The sequence below is a fragment of the Carcharodon carcharias genome, chromosome 10 (genome assembly GCF_017639515.1).
Source record: "Carcharodon carcharias isolate sCarCar2 chromosome 10, sCarCar2.pri, whole genome shotgun sequence".
Lineage (NCBI taxonomy): Eukaryota > Metazoa > Chordata > Chondrichthyes > Lamniformes > Lamnidae > Carcharodon > Carcharodon carcharias.
The window spans coordinates 56,392,338-56,414,446 of NC_054476.1; the positions used below are offsets into that span (position 1 = coordinate 56,392,338).

Here is a 22,109-nt window from a genome sequence, read left to right on the forward strand (position 1 = left end):
TAGGATATAAAAGTATGGATAAGGGTGCAACAGCTGATAAACTGATAGAGGTGCAGCAGGGTAATATTATGGAGGTTGAAATAGGCTCAGATATGTGGTCAGAAGCTCACCTCTGGGGTCAAATAGGACACCAAGGTTGCGAACAGTCTAGTTCAGGCTTTGACAGTTTATGTGGAGAGGGATTGCGTCAACGCAGGGAACAGATTTTGCAGTGGGGGCAATGACTCTGTTTTTTCAATATTTAGTTGGAGGAAATTTCTGCACATCTAATATTGGATATCAGTCAAGCAGTCTGATAAATTAGAAAGAATTAAGGAGAGGTTGAGAGTGACAGTTGTGGGGTAGAATTGGGTGTTGTCAGGGTCCATGCAGAAACTGAGACTTGTATTTGGGATGTCACCAAGAGGCAGCATGTAAGGACGGGCCAAGGATAGATCCTTGGGGGAACTCCAGAGTTAATGGTGCAGGGAACAGAAAATATTGCAAGTGATACTCTAGCTATGACTCAATATGTAAGAATGGAACCAGCTAAGTGCAGTCCCACCCAACTGGATGATGGTGGAGAGATTTTGGAGGTGGCTGTTCAAATCATCTGTGGTAAGGGCTATAGACAAGTTAAGGAGGAGGGACAGTTTATTATTGTCCCTTTTTCACACATTTCCATAGGCCTTCCAGTTCCTTTGCTATTCACTCAATCTTTGTCTCTATAATATCTTAAAGATTTTGTCTTTACTTCCTGACAGTTGTAAGGTCGGGGTGCTCGATACAGGAGGTGGTATTGCGGAGTCGGGGAGAGGCAAGGGATGGTGTTAGTTGTTCAACAAGTTTACTTTTGAATACATTTTGAAGTGTTCCCGATTAAAGCTTCTGCTGTTTAATCACTTCCAATCCAGATCCTATACCTGTAGTTAACAGTGTAAGCATCCTGGAGTAGACTCCTGGACAGTTTCAGAGCATCTAACCCAAATCTCTGACCACCTCCCCCCATCCCACCCGGCCTCCATCAATGTCCACAGATGGTTCCAGGTAGCATATCTCTATCTGTCGGTGGTTTAAACGTTGGGCATAAATACCGGGTGCATGTTCACATTGGGAGTTCCTCTGGGTCCTGACGCACAACAGTGATGAATGTCTCAAAGTTTACCACTAATTCCATCGGAACATCCAGGCCAATATATATTTCCCTTTCCTCATTTTCTGTTTGCGTATTGACTGCATCTTTCCAGTTTTGAAGAAGGCTTTGCACCCTGAGATGTAAACCTGTCTATTCCATTGACCTGCTGTGTACTTTGAGCATTTTCTGTTTTTTACGTGGATTTGCATACAATGCACAGCACAGAAATAAGCTATTCGACCCAACAAGTCCATGCTTATGCTCCACATGAGCCATTTGCATCCTCCTTTGCCTAACCCTATTCTTTATCCCTCATGTACAGGAAACAGTAGGAATAAATGGGTCCTTTTCAGAGTGGCAGGTGGTGACTAGTGGCGTACCACAAGGATCAGTGCTTGGGCTCCAGCTATTCACAATATTTATCAATGATTTGGATGAGGGAACCAAATGTAATACTCCAAGTTTGCCGACAACACAAAACTAGGTGGAAATGTGAGTGGTGAGGAGGATGTTAAGAGGCTTCAAGGCGAATTAGACAAGTTGAGTGAGTGGGCAAATACATGGCAGATGCAGTGTAATGTAGATAAGTGTGAAATTATCCACTTTGGTAGGAAAAACACAATGACAGAGTGTTATTTAAATGGTGATAGATTGGGAAAAGTTGATATACAAAGGGATCTGAGTGTCCTTGTACACCAGTACTGAAAGCAAGTATGCAGGTGCAGCAAGCAGTTAAGAAAGCAAATGGTATGTTGGCCTTTATTGCGAGAGGACTTGAGTACAGGAGCAAGAATATCTTACTGCAGCTGTACAAGGCCTTTGTGAGACCACACCTGGAGAATTGTCTACAGGTTTGGTGTCCTTTCCTAAGAAAGGATATACTTGCCATAGAGGGAGTGCATCGAAGGTTCACCAGACTGATTCCTGGGATGGCAGGATTGTTGTATGAGGAGAGATTGGGCCGACTAGGTCTGTATTCACTGGAGTTTAGAAGAATGAAAGGGTATCTCATTGAAACGCAAAAAAGTCCGACAGGGCTGGACAGACTCGGGCAGGGATGATGTTTCCTCTGGCTGGGGGTGGTCTAGGACAAGGGGTCACAGTCTCAGGATCTGGGATAGGCCATTTAGGACTGAGATGAGAAGAAACCTCTTCACTCAGAAGGTGCTGAATCTGTGGAATTCTCTACCACAGAGGGCTGTGGAGGTCACATCACTGAATACATTTAAGAAGGAAATAGATAGATTTCTAGACTCGAAAGGCATCAAAAGGTATGGGAAGAGAGCATGAGTATGGCGTGAGATAGAAGATCAGCCATGATCATATTGAATGGTGGAGCAGGCTCGAAGGGCTGAATGACCAACTCCTGCTCCTATTTTTCTATGTTTCTACTTATCTAGCTTCCACTTAAATGCAGCTATGCTATTCACCTCAACTATTCCTTTTGGCTGAGAATTCCACATTCTACTGAGTTTCAGCTTCAGTGAATGACTAGGGATTATTCTATCATGGGAATCTAAGCAGGCACAGAGGCCTGGACTCATGATCTGGAATGTACAATGGCAGCTGGTGAATACAGCTAATAAATCCAGAATTTAAAAAAATACTAGAATCAGTCCATAATGGTGGTCATGTAAGGACTGGCCTGTTGTAAAGACCCATCAAGCTCACTAATGCCCTTTTAGGGAAGGAAATTACCATCTTGTCCAATCTGGTCTATATGTGACTCCAGACTCTCAGGTTGACTCTAAATGTCCCTCAAGACACTCAGTATTCAAGGTGGCTCACCAGCACCTTCTCAAGAACAATTCGGGATAGGCAATAAATGCTGACCTTGCCAGAAGTGCCCACAAATGAATAATAAAAATAATCACAGGTAAACGTGACCTGGTACTTACTTAATTCTGCAAAGTAGAGCAAGAATCCTGCTTGCTGCTCTTTCAGGTAACTGAACAAAGACTAAGGATCAAACCTGAGCCTTTCTGATCTATATGCTGGGCCATTATGAAATGAGGTTTTGAGGGAGTAAGAATGGTGTGTTTTTTGTTCATTTTAAGCAATTGTTTGTGCTTGTCTTGATTCGCAACAGTTAATATTGGTGGTTCTTTTTTTTTCCCCCTTGCCCCACCCCCCACCCCATCTCCCCTTCATACAAATTCTAGTGAGTTTCCTGAAACAGATGAGGAGGGGGAGCTTGCCCGCCTGGAAGCTGAGCAGAAGCTGGAGCAGATCCGCCGGAGTCTTGACGAGAAGGAAAACCAGGAGTATGAGCGCCTGCGGCAGCGGGGTCATGATGCCGAGCTTGAGCTGGAGGAACTGAAGAAGAGGAGAGAGGACCGGCGTAAGCAGCGGGAGGAAGAGGAGCTCCGTCGGCAGCAACAGGAGCAGGAGCTACAAGCCAAAGAGGAGGTGGGCATGTTTAATCACAACTTCTAGCCTTTAAGGCTGAGGTTTAGGGGTGTCACCAATCGGTCAGAGATAAAGTCACCAACACTGAGCCATACACAGCAGAGAAATCCAAAGGGCTTGATCCACCATTTGCTTTAGTCAGCTGTTCTCAGCCATGTTCAACTCTAGGTGTGCTCCTATGGGTTTTGGTGTTTTTAGGGAAGGGAGGATCACTAGTGCTTCCTGCCCCTGATCATTATTGAATTACCACAAATGGAAATGCACACGCTCGGACAAGGGAGGATAGGATCCGGCCCAGCTGAATTTTCTTTCACAATCCATAGCTCCCGACAAACTCTCTAAATTTTGGTGAGGTACACGAAGGTAACTGGCCCGCATGGGATTGTAAGGCAGTACAAACTTCAAATAATGTGAAGAATCTTTCACATTTGTGCAAACACACTTGGTTTAATGTCGCCCCTGAAAGATATTATATCCAGGAATGGAAATCACCCTCAGTACTATATTGAGGTATCAGCATACAGTGTGTGCTACCTCCCTTGGAATGAAGCTGGAACATTCAACATTCTCACTTCGAGGTTAAAATATTATCAACTGGCCCAATTTCACATAAAACAAATAGACCAGTAACAACGTAGGAATATGGAGCAGGAGTAGGCAATTCTGCCCCTCAAGCCTGCCCTGCCATTCAATATGATCATGGCTGATCTCATGTCAGCCTCAACTCCAATTTCACACCCTCTCCCCATAACCTTTCAACCCGTTACTAATTAAAAATCTGTCTATCTCCTCCTTAAATTTATTCAGTGTCCCAGCGTCCACTGCACTCTGAGGTAGTGAATTCCATAGATTCACGACCTTTTGAGAAAAGTAATTCCTCCTCATCTCTGATTTAAATCTATCACCCCTTAGCCTAAAACTATGGGCTCTTGTTCCAGAATGCCCTGCAAGGGGAAACATTTGTTCCACATATACCTTGTCTATCCCCTTTAGCATCTTATATACCACAATTAGATCTGACATCTCAGTTAGGTAAAACTGACACTTCACAGCCTTTTGACAGGCTGAAGTGTAACTTTCAAAGTGTGATGAACATGGCCTAGAGTTAAGGCTTTTGGAGGAGAGGTCTGTTTGCAACGCGCCACTTCTACACAGACTTGTCAATTCCCTGGGGCAATGGGGGGGAGGAAAGACTACCATAGGCCACTATCTGTGTGGGTCAGGTAGCTTTCTTCATTGATAATGCTGCTATATGATCGCTATCATGTGGAAAGGTGGGGGAGCCTTGCCCATTGTCTACTCATCTCATTTGGTATTTTACCAGTTTTGTTTTTTATTCATTCATGGGATATGGGCTTCACTGGCTGAGCCAGCATTTATTGCCCATCCCTAGTTGCCCTTGAGAAGATCGTGGTGAGCTGTTTTCTTGAACTGCTGCAGTCCATGTGGTGTAGGGGCACCCACAGGGCTGTTAGGGAGGGAGTTCCAGGATTTTGACCCAGCGACAGTGAAGGAACGGCGATATATTTCCAAGTCAGGATGGTGAGTGACTTGGAGGGGAACTTCCAGGTGGTGGTATTCGCATCTATCTCCTGCTCTTGGCTTTCTGGATGGTAGTGGTCGTGGGTTTGGAAGGTGCTGTCAAAGGATCCTTAATGAATTCTGCAGTGCATCTTGTAGATGGTACACACTGCTGCTACTGAGAATTGGTGGTGGAGGGAATGAATGTTTGTGGATGTGGTGCCAATCAAGTGTGCTGATTTGTCCTGGACTGTATCAAGCTTCTTGAGCATTGTGGGAACTGCACTCATCCAGGCAGGTGCAGAGAATTCCATCACACTCCTGACTTTTGCCTTTATAGATGTTGGACAGGCTTTGGTGACACAGGAGGGGAGTGACTCATTGCAGGATTCCCAGCCTCTGACCTGCTCTTGTAGCCACAGTATTTATATAGCTAGTCTAGTTCAGCTTCTGGTCAATGCTAACTGCCAGGATGTTGATAGTGGGGGATTCAGTGATGGCAATACCATTGAATGGCAAGGGGCGATGGTTAGATTCTCTCTTGTTGGAGATGGTCATTGCCTGGCACTTGCCGAAAGTTACCTGTCACTTGTCAGTCTGGGTATTGTCCAGGTCTTGCCACATTGGGACATGGACTGCTTCAGTATTGGGAAGTTATGAATGTTGCTGAAGATTGTGCAATCATCAGTGAACATCCCCACTTCTGACCTTATGATGGAAGGAATGTCATTGATGAAGCAGCTGAAGATGGTTGGGCTGAGGACACTACTCCGAGGAGCTCCTGCAGTGATGTCCTGGAGCTGAGATGACTGACCCCCAACAACCACAACCAGCTTCCTTTGTGCGAGGTATGAGTCTAACGAGCGGAGAGTTTTCCCTCTGATTCCCATTGACTCCAGTTTTGCTAGGGCTGGTTGATGCCACACTCTGTCAAATGCAGCCTGGATGTCAAGGGCAGTCACTCTCACCTCACCCCGGGAGTTCAGCTCTTTTGTCCATGTTTGAACCAAGGCTATAATGAGGTCAGGAGCTGAGTGGCCCTGGCAGAACCCAAACTGTCTGTCAGTGAGCAGGTTATTCCTAAGCATGTGCCATTCGAAAGCACTGTTGATGACCCCTCACATTACTTTACTGATGATGGAGAGTAGACTGGTGGGGCAGTAATTGGCCAGATTGGATTTGTCCTGTTTTTTGTGTACAGGACATGCCTGGACAAATTTCCACATCACCGGGTAGATGCCAGTGTTGTAGCAGTACTGGAACAGCTTGGCTAGGGATGCGGCAAGTCTTCAGTACTGTTGCCAGAATATTGTAAGGGACTATAGCCTTTGCAGTATCCAGTGCCTTCAGCCATTTCTTGATAACACATGGAGTGAATTGAATTGGCTGAAGACTGGCATCTGTGATGCTGGGGTCCTCCAGAGGAGGCTGAAATGGATCATCCACTTGGCACTTCTGACTGAAGATTGTAGCAAATGCTTCAGCCTTATCTTTTGCACTGATATATTGGGCTCCCCCATCATTGAGGATGAGGATATTTGTGGAGACTCCTCCTCCAGTGAGTTGTTTAATTGTCCACCACCATTCATGACAGGATGTGGCAGATTGCAGAGCTTAGATATGATCCATTGGTTGTGGGATCGCTTAGCTCTGTTTATCACTTGCTGCTTATGCTGTTTGGCATGCAAGTAGTCCTGTGTTGTAGCTTCACCAGGTTGACACCAAATTTTTAGGTATGCCTGGTGCTGCTCCTGGCATGCCCTCCTGAACTCTTCATTGAACCAGGATTGATCCCCTGGCTTGATGGTAATGGTAGAGTGGGGGATATGCCAGGCCATGAAGTTAGATTGTGGTTGAATACAATTCTGTTGTTGCTGATGGCCCACAATGCCTCATGGATGCCCAGTCTTGAGTTTCTTGATCAGTTTGAAATCAATCTATTTAGCATGGTGGTTTTGCCACACAACACGATGGAGGGTATGCTCAATGTGAAGGCGTGACTTCCTCTCCACAACAACTGTGCAGTGGTCACTCTTACTGATTATTGCAATGGACAGATGCATCTGCAGCAGGCAGGTTGGTGAGGATGAGATCAAGTATGTTTTTCCCTCTTGGTTCCCTCACCACCTGCCATAGACCCAGTCTAGCAGTTATGTCCTTTAGGACTCAGCCAGCTCTGTCAGTAGTGGAGCTACTGGGCCACTTTTAGTGATGGACTACCCCCACCCAAAGTTCATTCTGTGCCTTGCGCAGTGACAGGGGAGGCATTGGATTGCCTGCTCCCGCTTGGCCAATTGAGACCCTTAAGTGGCCAATTAATGGCCATTCCATCTCCTGCTTGGCAGCCTTTTTGCAGGCCAAGGTGGGACCACACTTGTTGACATTCTGTGCCCAACAGTGGCTGCTCACTCTGTCCTTCTGAACCTGGTCCTTCTGCCTGGCCCTGGAAAACACCCTTCCCCACTGACCTTTGAATCTGGCCTCCATGACTCCTTGGTGTGGTAGACTACCTGCAGTTCCAACTGTGGCTACTGCCCCCAGTGGAGCTGCTGGGACTAGAGACTGGCCGGTCATCTGATTGGCCTGCAGCTCTTGGGGATGGGATTATGTATTAGATGGGGGAAGGAGTCCTGCTCCAAACCAGTTAAGGGCCAGATTGCTGTAGAATTTACTTGTGCTTCTGGCCATGTGAAAGCAGGCTCACCACTGATTTAGCAGCTGGAGGGGTAGGGCCAACAATTGTGCTAAAAATTCAGCCTAAATATTTTGGAAGCCTCTGCCGCAAGATGCCCAATGAACTGATAATCTGGAAAATGACATATGAGCAAGGAGCACCTCTATCCTGCTTCTTTTAAATAGCTCACATTAGCTTGTATCCACTGTAAGCACAAAATAAACTCGAGGAAAGTCTCAGAAAGCCCCGTGTAAAATAAAATGCTGGAGATCCACTATAACATTCCTTACAGGAGTGTACACAGGAATTACACTCCTCTTTCCTGACCTTTGCACCCAGGAAATTGGCTATTTCCCAAAAGAAATTGTAATTTTGTTGTACAATGTGTAGCACTTGAAACCTGTTTCTGGATCTGAACAGCGAGTTGTTGCAATGAATTGTTATTTAGTAACAGTTTCCACCCATCTTACTGACTGGAGGAAGCCTATTTTCATTGTTATGCTGGTCCAGAAACCACCTCTTCAAGATACAACATTCATCTTTATACAGGAAAATGAAGTTCTAGGTTATCAAAAAACTCAATACTGAAGCCCTGGAACCTTTTGAGGATTATGCTCCATATTGGGTTGAGGCATGTGCATCCTTCTGTTTACGTGCTGCTGCTATTCCTTAATTTCTATGGCATCATTAACCAAAGCTTCAGAGGATACCTTTGGTCTCTGGCAACCATATGTATGGCCTTCCAAATCATTTGGGCATTGTGCAGTATTAGATAGCGAGAGCACCATGGCTTCATGGTACAGTGGCAGACATCCTGCAAAGATTCGGGTCAAGGCATTTTAAAATTGTTTTGAATTTTTTATGGAAGAGATCAAGGTAGAAGTGTCAATTAGCTCAATCGTGAGATTCTGTGTTTTAAAATGTTTAAATTTTCTGGCATTCAAAGCTAGCTTAGAACTATAAATTTCATACCTTCACCCACTCTATTCTCATCCCTGATTATTGCCTCAGGGAGGACCAATTTACAATTTCAGGTTTCTTTCAGGTATCTAGGGACTCTACACACCCTAACCCTCTCCGCCACCTTCTGCTCCTTTTAAGACCCTTCTTAAAATCTACCGCCTTGAGTAAGCTTTTAGTCACCCATGCCAGAATCCTCTTATTTAGTTCAATTATTTGTTTTTTGTCTGGTAACCATACACTTCAGTCAAGTGTCCTGGGGCATTTTTCAATGTTAAAGATGCTGTCTAAAAGCAATTTGTTGCTATTCAATTGTTTTAGTTTGTTTCATCTTGTATTCTCATGGTCTTCTGAAATAGTTGAGAAAATGGAAGGTCTAGCTGGCAGTTGTAGGGCAATGATCCAATCAGGTGTGGTAGAATAATGAAGCTCTGAGTGATGGCAGGCTATGTTCATTGATAACAATTTTACCTTCTGCCCAATAATCTTGTCATGTTTTGAGTACATTTGACAATGATTAAACATGATTGTGAAATACTACAAAAAAGATGTTACAGGAAATGTTACAAAAAAGTATGAAAGGAAGTGTGATGGTGCACACTTTACAGAATATAGTTAGATAGACCAATAGATGAAATAGAAATTACCACATTTTCTAATTTAATGAAAATTGTATTTTTTTGAGGTGTCAGCATTGCAATTATAAATTATACCATCACTTATAAAATTGAAAGTCATGTTTTGCGGGCTTGTTGATCTGATTATATTTGTCCTCCATGCAGGAAGAGAAAAGAAGAATGAGAGAAGAGAGAGAAAAACGAAGGATGGAGGCAGCAGAGAAACGCCAGAAAGTTCTTAGTATTTCAGGTAGTGAAATGGAGGACCCATTTATTCCCCTCAGTCCCAAGAGTCCAACGTTTAAGGTAAGAATTCCTGATGGACATTGGATTTTATGCTGAGTATCTTGTTGTGCTTTGGCACTGCTTGGGCAAAGTCGGAAGTATGCAGACATTGTGGTGCTATGCAACACACTCAGGCGAATATGCAGGAGAGATTATAACACAGCAACATGGATATGAAATTGGCTGAATCATAGAAAACAGTAGTGGTTAATGGATGTTTTTCAGGCTGGAGAAAGGTTTGTAGTCGAGTTTCCCAGGAGTCACTGTTAGGACCCTTGCTTTTCCTGATATATATTAATGACCGAGACCTTGGTATACAGGGCACGATTTCAAAATTTGTGGATGATATGAAACTTGGAAGCATTGGGAACTGCAAGGAGAAAAGTGTAGAACTTCAAAAGGATTTAGACAAGATGGTGGAATGGGTGGACAGATGGCAGATGAAGTTCAATGCAAAGAAATGTAAAGTGATTTATTGCAGTAAGAAAAACATGGACGGACAATATAAAATAAAGGATACGACTTTAAAAGGGGTGCAGGAGCAGAGGGGCCTGAGTATATTTGTGTATAAGTCACTGAAGATGGCAGAACAGATTGAGAGCGTGCTTAATAAAACATAGAGTATCCTAGAGTGCAAAAGCCAAGGAGGTTATGCTGAATTTATATAAGACTCTATTTCAACCTCAGCTGGAGTACTGCATCCAGTTCTGGGTTCTACACTTTAAAAAGGATGTGAAGGCATTAGAAAGAGTGCAGAAAATATTCATGAGAATGGTTCTAGGGATGAGGAACTTCAGTTATGAAGGTGGATTGGAGAAATTGAGTGTTTTCTTTGGAGAAAAGAAGGCTGAGAGGGGACATGATAGAGGTATTCAAAATCATGAGGGGTGTGGACAGAGTAGATAGGGAGAAACTTCCCACAGTTGGCGAAAAAAGCAAACATGATCTGAGAAAACTTTTTCGCAAAGCGAGTGGTTGGGGCTTGGAATGCACTGCCCAAGTGTGGTGGAGGCAGGTTCAATCGATGCATTCTAAGGGGAAATAGCATTCAAAAGGGAATTGGACTGATATCTGAAAAGGATGAATGTGCAGGGTTATGAGGAGAAGGTGGGAGAATGGCACTAGACGAATTGCTCATTTAGAGAGCTGATGCAGACATGATGGGCTGAATGGCATCCTCCTGTGTTGTAATGATTCTGTGATTAAAACTGATGCATTTGGATAAAAGAAGAAAGCTGGAGGTGGAATCCTGCATCATTTAGGCCCATGTTTGCACCATACTGACATGAACATTATAGCAACAGCGAGTTCATTCACACTGTGTGTCACTCTAGGATTGAATGCATATTTTGTTGTTTTGCAAAGATATTAGCAGTATAAATGTTGCTATGGCCCATAAGGAGCCTCAGTCAGTGTATGAGACACCTTTTATGGTGTGTCCGCTTAGAAAGTTAGCTAACCTTCATCACAGTTGAACCGATTAGATCATATTTCTTCAATGTCTATCAATATCTTCATCTTAAATTAATTCCTAAAGTCATATTGGTCAGATGGTGAAAGAAGCTTGTGGTAAGTGCACTGCCTAGAGTCATTGCAGCCTAGTGCAATAAGCCTTTGAATGCATGTGATTCCTGTCTGCCCTTTCCATAACTTCTGGGAAAGCAATTAAGTTTGACAATAGCCTGCACTGCCTGATGTCCAGTGCCACAGGATAAGATAATGTGGGTCCAATTCCTACAATATGTCAACAATAATGATTGTAAAGTTCATTAATCCTTCCCTTTTCTTTCAACACAGTGCCAGAGAGTGGTCTGTAATTCCACACAAAGGAGAATAGCACAGAATTGTATTAACTTTGACTTGATATTTTAGGGGGAGGCAAGATAGATGGGTCATCACATGACCAGAGTGACTCAGCTGATAATTATTGCACAATCGACTCATGTTTGTGTTCCTGACCCCTGTTGCGACATGCCTTTTCCACATTCTGTTTTCCTAGGACATTACAACAACACTAATATGTGGAAATAACAAACACTACACATTTCTACGTGTGGCTATAGAGCAGTCACCGAAACTTTCTTTGATTTGCAGTGTTTCCTAACACCATTCAACTTACGAACGTACAAATTAAGAGCAGGAGTAGGCCACTCAGCCCTTCGAGTCTGCTCCACCACTAATAAGATCATGGCTGATCCGATTGTAACCTCAACTCCACATTCCCACCTGCCCCTATAACCTTGCAACCTCTTGCTGATCAAGAATATATCCTCCTCTGCCTTAAAAATATTCAAAGACTTCACCTTTTGAGGAATAGAGTTCCAAAGACTCACGACCCTCCTGAGAGAAAAATGTTTTCCTCATATCTGCCTTAAATGGGTGACCCCTTATTTTTAAACAATCACTCCAAGTTCTAGATTCTCCTACAAGAGGAAACATCCTCTTCACATCCACCTCATCAAGGCCCCTCAGGATCTTATATGTTTCGATTAATTTGCCTCTTACTCTTCTAAAGTCCAGGGGATACAAGCATAACCTGTCCAACCTTTCCTCATAAGACAACCTGCCCATTCCAGATAATGGTCCAGTATAACCTCCGGGAAAGTGATCAGTTATAGAGTTGCCCATTTATTGTTCCAGCATTTGAAGTTTTCAAAGAAGCACCCTTTAAAAAGTCTGCAGATTCTGAAGGATTACTTTGTACAAGTCAATGTATCAAATATCATACTGCACTTGCTGTTTGGGAACTTGAGTTATCATTGAAGCACTAATGTACCCTCATGAGAGCCAGTGTCTTTTGGAGAGGAGAGAAATGGAAAGGAACAATGTGGTATAAATGGGATACAGATAGTTTCCAAAGTTATCCTCATTTGTGAAGACAGCGTTTATTTATTTATGAAGGCATATCTTACATCTTGCTGCTTACTTCTGATGGATCTCGATTCTTTCCTTTAAAAGAATTTGTCTTTAATTTGTGGAGTCTGTCAGTATTGTCTAGGACTGCAGTTGCATGGTCCATCTTTAAAATGTGACATTGGTGTTGCTGTCTGCATGGTGCATGGCCTTTTATTTAAACAGTACTAATTCTGGAGACATCGTGATTGATGACCAAGTAGATGCCCATTTGGATTGGAACTTTTGTGTAGGCTATTTGCAAAAGTGCTTTATGAGACACCGTAGTATACCGGCCATTTTGCTGCTCCACTGAAAAGGTTTCAGTCAGCTGCCGGAAGCAACACAAGGATGCCCGGCAGAAGCAGGTGATTTAATGTTCCATTTTCTCTCCTGAGAGTAGTGCCTTGCTTCTTCCCAGCAATTGATCTGATAACATGTTAGAAAAACCAATATGTTGGGCTTATGGCAAGATTGGTAACATATCTGTTGTGGAGCATCTTGGGAAGATCAATTTACTGGGCTGCCAGATTAAATCTTGCCCCACTGTGACCCTTCTTTGTTTTGTGACTACCATGAAGATTTTGTTCTAATTTGATAATATTGGTCCCTTGGTTTCCCAGTTTGGTTTTGGCTGGGTCGGATGACCTTATCCAAAGATATACAACTTTGCAATGATGTTTCACCAACACAGGTGACAAGTTAGAAAATCAACCCTTCCTTTCAATAACAAGGTTTGGCCCTTCCAAAGCAAGTGCTTTCAGCTCAATTTAAAATGTTCCGGATATGCTTTGCCATATTTTGATGCACAGCTGGAGCAAATAAAAGTTACATTCAATTTGAGGGCTGTATTCCTGTTTTAAGGAAGAGGTTGTTTGTTTTGTGGGTTGCCTAGACAGCAGGGAGCACCTGTTTCCTGCTTCCTGACTCCACTTTCCATTCACCAGATGGACAATGTCATTCACACAAATAGTCAGTTTCCTCAGTTGCCGTGTCGAAAGCCCTGTAACATGGCACCTCAGACAATAAATGTATTGAAATGATAATTCAAGTATTTTTCAAAAAAACTTTATAAATAATTTTAGGTTATCCTTTACAATAGTGAACACAACAACTGTCCAATATTTGTCTGTATAAAACCTCAAGTCAGTACCCCCTCCAAGATATCTGCTGCAAACTTCCTGTTATTTAGTCTAAGCATATTGGATTGTCTGGGTGCAGCATCTAAAGTAAAATCAGTTGGGGAAGTCCTGCCCGGGAATGTAGTGGGTAAAATGTGTTGAGGTACAAATCAGCCATGGTTTAACTGAATGGCAAATCAAGACTTGAGCAGCTGAGTAGTCTAGTCCTTTTTTCTATGTTCCTGTACCTGATTTTCCATCCATCTGAATTAATAGATGAAAAATCAGATGGTTCTTTTTGGATGTACATTGAATCTTGCATAATTTCCTTTATATTCTGAACACAGTCTACGGCCCAGAACAGGAAATCTGCACAATGCTTCACTGAATGCTGTAATGCATAGAACATAATGCTCTTTTTTTTCTCTTGGTTCATGGGATGTGGGCGTCACTGGCTCAGCCAGCATTTATTTCCCTTGTCCAGAAGGCATTTAAGAGTCAACCACATTGTTGTGGTCCTGGAGCCATATGTAGGCCAGACCAGGTAAGGACGGCAGATTTCCTTCCCTAATGGACATAAGTGAACCAGATGGGTATTTATGACAATTGGCAATAGTTTCACGGTCATCTTTATTCTTTAATTTTTATTGGATTCACATTCCACCACTTGCTGTGATGGGATTCAAGCCCAGGTCCCCAGAACATTGCCCCTGGGTCTCTGGATTACCGATCCAGTGACAATACCACTACACCATTGCCTCTCCCATAAAAAGAGGGAAAATCGGTCAAAGTTGCCAGTCCTGATTGCTATCCACTAATCTCTATTGGAGGACACGTGTGTAGTTCTTAAGCAAGAGCAACATCAAATTGTGTTGTGATGTCTTCAGTGGTGAAGTCGCTTGCTGACACTGCCCACATTTACACAGAAGAAAGACCATTGGGCAAGGTACACCAGGATGATTGGCATTTATGAAACAGTGGCTTTCATGATAACTGAGGGCAGGATTATTGCATGGGGTGTGATGGTCAAGTCAAATGATGAGCTCACATGCTGAAGCCCAGAGAGATTTTGGATCGCAGGCCTCTTTTTATATATGCAGGATTAAAGCCCTGACTCATTACCTGGCCAGGGCCCAGCTTGCATATTGGCAGCTGCCAGCCGTCCACTGGCAGCTGTCCTTGCCACCTGCAATTTAAAATTGAAGTTGCCCAGATCGGGACCCTCCTTCTTAAACCTGCTTTCCACTAGAAGTGTCAAAATTGAGACCAGTATCTTAGAGTTACGTCACCAACTAAAGGGAAAGTGAATTGGCAAAAAAAGTTATTTTTTCGATGTCCTTTGTTCCTATTATCTTATGTAAGACTGGAAAAGACAATTGTGATCCATAAGGTCAGCACTAATAAATAGCAAAATGTTTAGCCAACATCCTTGCCCCTCCAATTCTTCACTACACTGTAGAAGTCAACATAAACATGCACAGCAGAAGATGGACCAAATTTTGCAGCAGTTCACACTTATTTTAGGCTTATTAGTAAAGGGAGAGGAAGTGAAAGATGTCACAATATTAAAGAATACAGCTGGAGAAAAATGTGTGCCCTCTATCAAATTTCTCATTGATCAATTGCCAATCTTTTATCAATAGATATTAAGTGCTGATACCACCGTATCTGAGAATTAAATGGAAAGCACTGACAGCTTGCCTCTTCACTGAGAGCAGCTGCCTGCACAATATCAGATTCCAAATTAGCCACAAATACAAAATTATTTTTACAGATCAATACACACCCAGGAGGAATTACAAGGCTATAATCTTATTTCAGGCTGCAAATAAATAAACAATATCTTAAAAAGTGATTTCTGTTCTCCTAAGTGGAATGAATGTGAATGTGCCATCAACAAACTGAAAAGAAACAATTTGGAAATCCAGTATGTAAATAGAGATTTTACGCAAACCAAGACTGCAAAACAGCAACAAAATGACTCAATAGAGATGAAAGTTAGCAAGAAAAGCGATATTTTTGAAAAAAAAATTGTTCTATAACTGTTCATTCCAATATCAACCCTATGTGGCCTGATCAGCAGCTCATTCTCTTCAATAAGGATTGATGGAATGGGGGACAATTTTTTGCTATCAAGAATTTTTAATTAATCATTTTCAAAATGGTTTCCCACTTCCAGTCACTTAACGTATATTGATCAGTGAGCTTGCATTGGGCAGAAACCATTTGCATTGTGCTGTTTTACATAGTTTTAAGTATAACATTGTCCTTTCCTGTATTGTAACGGTTGCGACATATGCTGGTAGAAAAGGCAATCTTTTGAAAAAAAAAAAGGTAAATGAGATTTGGATTCTATACATGAGACACTGAATAGTAAAGATGAGGATGTGATGCTGAATTTGTACAAGACCTTGGTTAGGCCACAGCTGAGAGTATTGCATGCAGTTTTAGGCAACCAATTACAGGAATTGTGTTAATGTCAGAAGTGAGGAATCACAGGTAAGAAAGGCTTTGAAAAAAGAGAATATCAAGGAAGGATCTAATGGAGGTTTCCAAAATTATGGTAAAATTTGACAGGGTAAATTGTTCCCACCAGTTGGCAAATTAATTCTGAATTTTCCAATCTGGTAAAAGAAGAAAGAATGTATGTGCCTTTTGAAGTAGATGTTATAATGTAAAAGGAAACTGGATAAAATTTGAAAAGAAAAAATATAAATTAATGTAGAGAGTTAATGGTGATTTTTAAAAAATATTTATTCAAAGGATGTGATCAGCTTTTATTGCCCATCCCTAATTGCTTTTGAGGAGGTGGTGGTGAGTTACCTTCTTGAACTGCTGCAGTCCATGTGGTATGGATACACCCACAGTGCTGCTTAGTAAAATTTTGACCCAATGACTATGAAGGAATGGTAATATATATTTCCCAGTCAGGATGATGTGTGATTTGGAGGGGAACTTTGAGGTGGTGATGTTCCCATGTGCCTGCTGGGATTAGAGTATGTAGCTTTGGTTGAAAAGCTGGCACTAAGACATGCACAATGACCTAAATGATCTTCCTTTATGCTTTAATTTCTATGATTGTTTAATGGGAATGAGCTGCATCAAGTGGACATGACTTCATCTGAGCCCCTCAGTTGGAATCCAGACTTAAATTTACTCCCATATCAGTTATTCTTTCTATAAACCACTTGAACACCTCAATTAAATTCAATTCAAGTTTTACTCACTCCTGGATGTCCATTATTCTACATGTAATCCAACTGAGTGCCTTAATTTGATTCCTGTCTGTGATTCATTTCCAGTTGTCCATGACTTTATACATAATGGTCTAATTGGTTCAGGGATAAACAAATGTTATTTGATTCAGCAAGGAAACTTAAGGCCTAATTTACCATATAGAATATGCCATGCATTTGTAAAGCAATACCAGGATACTCATTCTGTAGGACATCTTAAAGAATATATTAAAATTTTTAAAATCATAGCAAAAAACAGACCTGCACTTTTTAATTTTCTGTGAATAAAGTATTTTACATTAAATCTTCAATTCATTTTAACACTTTCTTTTGTGAATGATGTTCTCTCTGATGTGGGGATGGTGGTGTTGGGGAATAGGACACTTTCTAGTCCACACAACCAGCACTCATTAGAAGCTTCCCCTTCTCTACTGAATAATTTACCTTGGGTCCAATCTAAAAAGAACTGCTTTCTGCAGTCCTGGTGATTTCCCACAGCAGCAAACCTGTGGCGTCATGGGATTGCCAGTTTATGCTAGTTTGTTTGCCCATTGTTTGAACAGCCGTTACTAGAGATGATTATTAGAGATAACAGCGGTTATTAGAGATGCACATTATTATGATTCAATCATAGTTCATTTTTTAAAAACAAATTACCACAAACTGACTATTGAGGCATCTGACGAATTGTGAAACAGGATGTTGTGAAGATTTAGTTTGTTCTGTAACAATTTTAGTAAAGGTTTACAAACAGGATATTATGTAGTTTCACAATGTATCCTGCCTTTTGAATGGATCATGTAGTTTGGTCCTGTGAATCATGTCCAAACCAGAAGAAACAAAATAAACCGTCTTACCAATGGTCTACTTACATCAGTTAGAAATATTGGCCTGATTGCTTTTGAAGAGATGGGGAGGGAATGGAAACACAGTAGCAAGAGGGAAGCCCCAAAATCCAAAGCAAACAGAGGTCTGCTGATATTAATGGAATGAGGTGATGGTGGTGTTCAGGATCTGATAACTGGCAGGGCCTGACATCAGAACATGGAGGAGAGATGGGGTCAACCGATTGCAGGACAGGCTTGAGATCAGATGTTATGAAGGTCTGCAGATCATGGGGCAGGCCAGAGATAGGGACTTGGGGGCTGAGGGTGGGGGGAAATCTGCTTCTGCCAATGAGGAGAGACTGATCGGCTGATGGGAGGCTGAAGGTTTGTTTTAGGGGCTGGAGTGACGTGGGTGGTTGGAGGCAGTGATAGTGAAGAGCACTGCTACTCCCCCTGGCCGGTAAGGAGCTTATTATCAATTTATCTCTGTGTATGCCAAGGGTTTTTTAGTTTCTGCATTTCAACTCTTAAAACCAAAGAGGCAAGTCATTTAATTCCCTTGCTTTTCCTACCGCTCCCAGGGAAAGGGAAATTCAGATGGACTTGCTGGAATGAAGCCAAGAAGGGAGCAAACTGATTTATGGCAAAAAGGGGAGGAAATAAAGTAAAGGAAGGAGGCAGGAGGAAAAGAATCAGTAACCTGATGGAGAAACATTCAAGGCTTATTGAGGCTAGCCATTACTGATTCTTAGCATCTTATTCCGTCCAGATGTGTCAGTGTAACCACGTGTTGGAGGTTTTCTGCTTATCAAGTGCTGTATCAACTATGGGTATGCAGGGCTTTTGAGGTCTGCTTAGTTGCTGTGAAATACATTAATAGATTTTGATATATGATGTACTGGCTGAGAATCATTCTTCATTAAAGTAGTGAAGGAAAGCAACTGGCAATACATCAGTTATTCAAACAATGTGGACCATGTTATTTTTACAAAGGGCACACAGCATTGTGGTAACACAACTAGCAATGAGCAAATTATGTTATTCAGTTTCTTCTTACTATTATTTCACTGGGATATTATTGGATAAACTTCTATTTTCCTGTAATTTATTTCCCCCATCTTCTTCCTGCGGTGGTACCTATATAGCCGAGAGTGTGGTGCACATCCCCTTCTTTCAGGCTGTTACCAAAGCCCTCAGTTAGTTAACTGCTTTGCTTTGGAAGTGTGAATCACCACCCAGGCATAACTCTCAACTCTAATTTCCTTTCTGTTTGGCTGTAAATGCTGCAGTTCACAACCACTACTCAACATGACTCAAATGAGGAACTGAGCAATGCAGTACTCAAAAGTTGTGTTCAGTTTCATACCATAATACAGAGGACTGCTATACCACTTGTCCACACTATTAAGTTTCTAGCATCCAATTAAATGAATCATGAGCCAAATTCTTCATTATCTGATTTGAGAATGCCTATGCATACCTTTTGTGGGCTGAGATTTCAGAGTTCAGAAAATGGCCTTTCTCTGACCTCTGCAACCTGTGTCTATGAAGGTTTATCCAGCAGCCTCCGTATGCAGACAGAAACAAGAGTCCATCTTTATTTTTGCAAGTATCTGCTTGAAAACTGTTGAAAGACATTAAACATGACAACCTGAAGCTTCTGGAATCCCAGTGGAACATATGGCATTTGAAAGAGGCAGCCTCATCTGCTGCCAGTTGGAATTTCAGGCTGCCATGTCTCTCGGGTGTTTTCCCAGACCACAAGTGAACTTGGCCATTACTGTACTGAATTCTCTGTGATGTGTCTCCTGTAACTCTTTGCCAGTAGTCAGTAGTACTAACCGGACATGCTCTTGGTTATCTTTGGGCTGTTACTATTTTTCTACCTCTTTTGTTATGGCATTCCTATCTCCTATCGCCTGTGTCTATAATTTCAGAAAGAGTATGACGAAGGGATGACATCAGAAACAGCCTGCTTGGTGAGTTAATGAAATGCACAACCAAATGCGAATGAGGCAGCAAAACAACATTTCTGTTTAACCTGCTCCATTATTGCTATCTTTTCTTCTTCCCGATTTATTCAAAGCTTTAGTGAACACTTTCGATTAGAGAGATGGGATCTAATCAGACCAATGAGGCCTTTGCCATCGCCTATGCAAATCTCATGTTCATTATCTTTGGACAGTTTATTTAGTGGGATTTTAATTATTTTGTAAGTACAATAAATCACCCAATCTTTGAATGACAGTAGTTTAAATGGATTAATTATCCAAGGTTGATGGTGTTCAAGTCATGCTTCCTTCAGTTGTGCTGAGTGTAGCTGTACGACCTCTTCCATGATTCTGACTCAGATCAGCTAACTTAGCACAGAACAGGAATGGAACCTCAGACATTCATGGCCTAAGTCACTCAATTTACTCAATATATCATTTTCTGATTTTTTTTTTTTCTTCTTTCTTCACCCAAGTGTATTAAGATGAAGTGCCCCAGAATGCTCCTCTCACTCAGGCCAACTTATTCAGTACAGACCAGAAATCAAACCCAAGACTTCCCTGCTCTTTATCACCACATTTTACTGAGCTTCTGAGCATCAGCAATTACAAACTCCAACTGCTAGTACGTAATGGGCCACCTTGAAGGCAGGAAGATTCAGCTTGCTTGTGGAACAATTTTCAAATTCAAATTCCTCTCCCCTCCCCCCACCTTCAAGTTTTTTTTTGTTTTCTGCTCATGTTGCTGATGCCACCTCTTGACCTCAGGGTCAAAGCTGCCAAATGTCCTGCCACACCTCTGAAGCTTGCAATTTACTTTTTTTCATGCAACATTTTAATTATTCTCCACCTTAATGACTCCACATTTCACCATTTAAATGAATTTTTTCAATCTCTCGACTCCCATAGATTAATTTGAGGCTTCACTATTTGGAAGGACACACACACCCTGAGTTCCATCTGTGCTGGTGGCAGCACTCTTAACTTCTGGGCTGCCCCTGGCAGCAGGGGCCAAGATTGACAGGAAACGATATGACATTTTAACTCCTCGGCCTCACCTCTGGGGCTCCATCAGTCTCTGTCCTGATTCTGGTAGGAAGCATTAACTGGCACGGTGGAGTAAGATTTTTGGAAGCTACACCCAGGGTACCAAAGGGGCAATCTCGGTCAGTCACTAACTGGTTAGTCGTGGACTTGACAGGGCAGTGTGATCAGGGTAAGGAAAGTGATGCCCAGTACAAGAAAGGCTGCATTTTCCTTGTGGGGCTTGAAGGTCCACTCCTGCCCCTGCTGGCTCATAAAGAAATAAAAGATAGTTAAACCAACTTACCTTTCTTGAATACTTCTGGCCCCAATCACTTTGCCACCAGGTTGGCCTGGTGGAGAAGACCAATCTGCATATTTAAAGATGGACATTTTTCCTTCTGGGTCATCCTTCTCACCTGCCTGAAAGAGCAGGTTAAAATTGCAACCTGCAGAATCAGAACTTTATTGTTTTGGCCCTTTTTATAATATCCATCACTAACACATGGAATAATTTGCAGTTTTCCACTCAACTGAAGAACGCCATAAAGACAGAGTGCTAAGAGTGAGTCTCATCGTTTCAAATTCTTTTAGAGATCAAGACAATAAAATTACTAAATTAAAACTTTCTTTTTGTTTTATTTTAAAATTAATTAATAAAATAGGTAACGATTTCCAGTTACTTAGAATTGGGGTCAGTAGAAGCATCGTCAGTAACCTGGATAGAGGTTAATGACCCCAAATTTGGGTGGCAGCTGACTGGATTAGTATCAGTAAAGACACCAATTACTAAAGTACCCCTTACTAACAACTGCTCCTTGGTACTGGTTGGATCATTTGTTCCTTCAGCTGATGATGCCATTAGCACTTGAGCTTTTAATTCAAAGATGCCACACCAAAAAGACAAAGAATTGAATGTGTATTTTACTGAAACGGGCAGGGGGCTTTCTTCTTTAAAAATGATTGTCTGTGCTTATTTTTGATTGCAAGTAGTGCTTTCCATCTGGAAAACGCTTTCACTAGCAACATATGTCGACAATGAGTTTGCCCAAAACATGCATTCAGATACTGAGGTTTAATTCCTCTATGGGTAATTTGACTTTATTCATTAATCTTGATAGGGGTTTGTCACTTGATTTCACTCTGTGACTTTCTCTTTCTCTTCTGGCTTGTTTAGCAACAAGGCTGAATTAAGCTAGAGGAAATATCCATGGTAACAGCAAATGAGAACTAATCTATTTCCCAGGATGAAAAGCATTGGCTGAAGTCAAAATTGGCAAGAAAACTTGTGTTGCCATGAACTTAAACTCTGCTGTGTTTCTGATTTCCAGATCAGTGAAAGAACAGAATCGTTGAACCGTTCACTGAAGAAGAGGTGAGAAACTTTGCTGCAGCAATATTATTCCTCCGATCATCTCCCTTCTTCACACCTGAATTTA

At 41.9% G+C, this 22,109-nt stretch overlaps 1 protein-coding gene across 2 annotated transcripts in view; it reads left to right on the forward strand.

The window, feature by feature from the left end:
- Positions 1-22,109, forward strand: part of lsp1a (lymphocyte specific protein 1 a) — a 378,182-nt gene that overhangs the window by 295,882 nt on the left and 60,191 nt on the right. For both annotated transcript variants that reach the window (XM_041197226.1, XM_041197227.1), the window contains exons 5-8: positions 3,277-3,523; positions 9,461-9,601; positions 19,594-19,635; positions 22,002-22,045. In XM_041197226.1, coding sequence (XP_041053160.1) covers positions 3,277-3,523; positions 9,461-9,601; positions 19,594-19,635; positions 22,002-22,045 — 474 coding nt within the window. The remainder of the gene's footprint in view (positions 1-3,276; positions 3,524-9,460; positions 9,602-19,593; positions 19,636-22,001; positions 22,046-22,109) is intronic.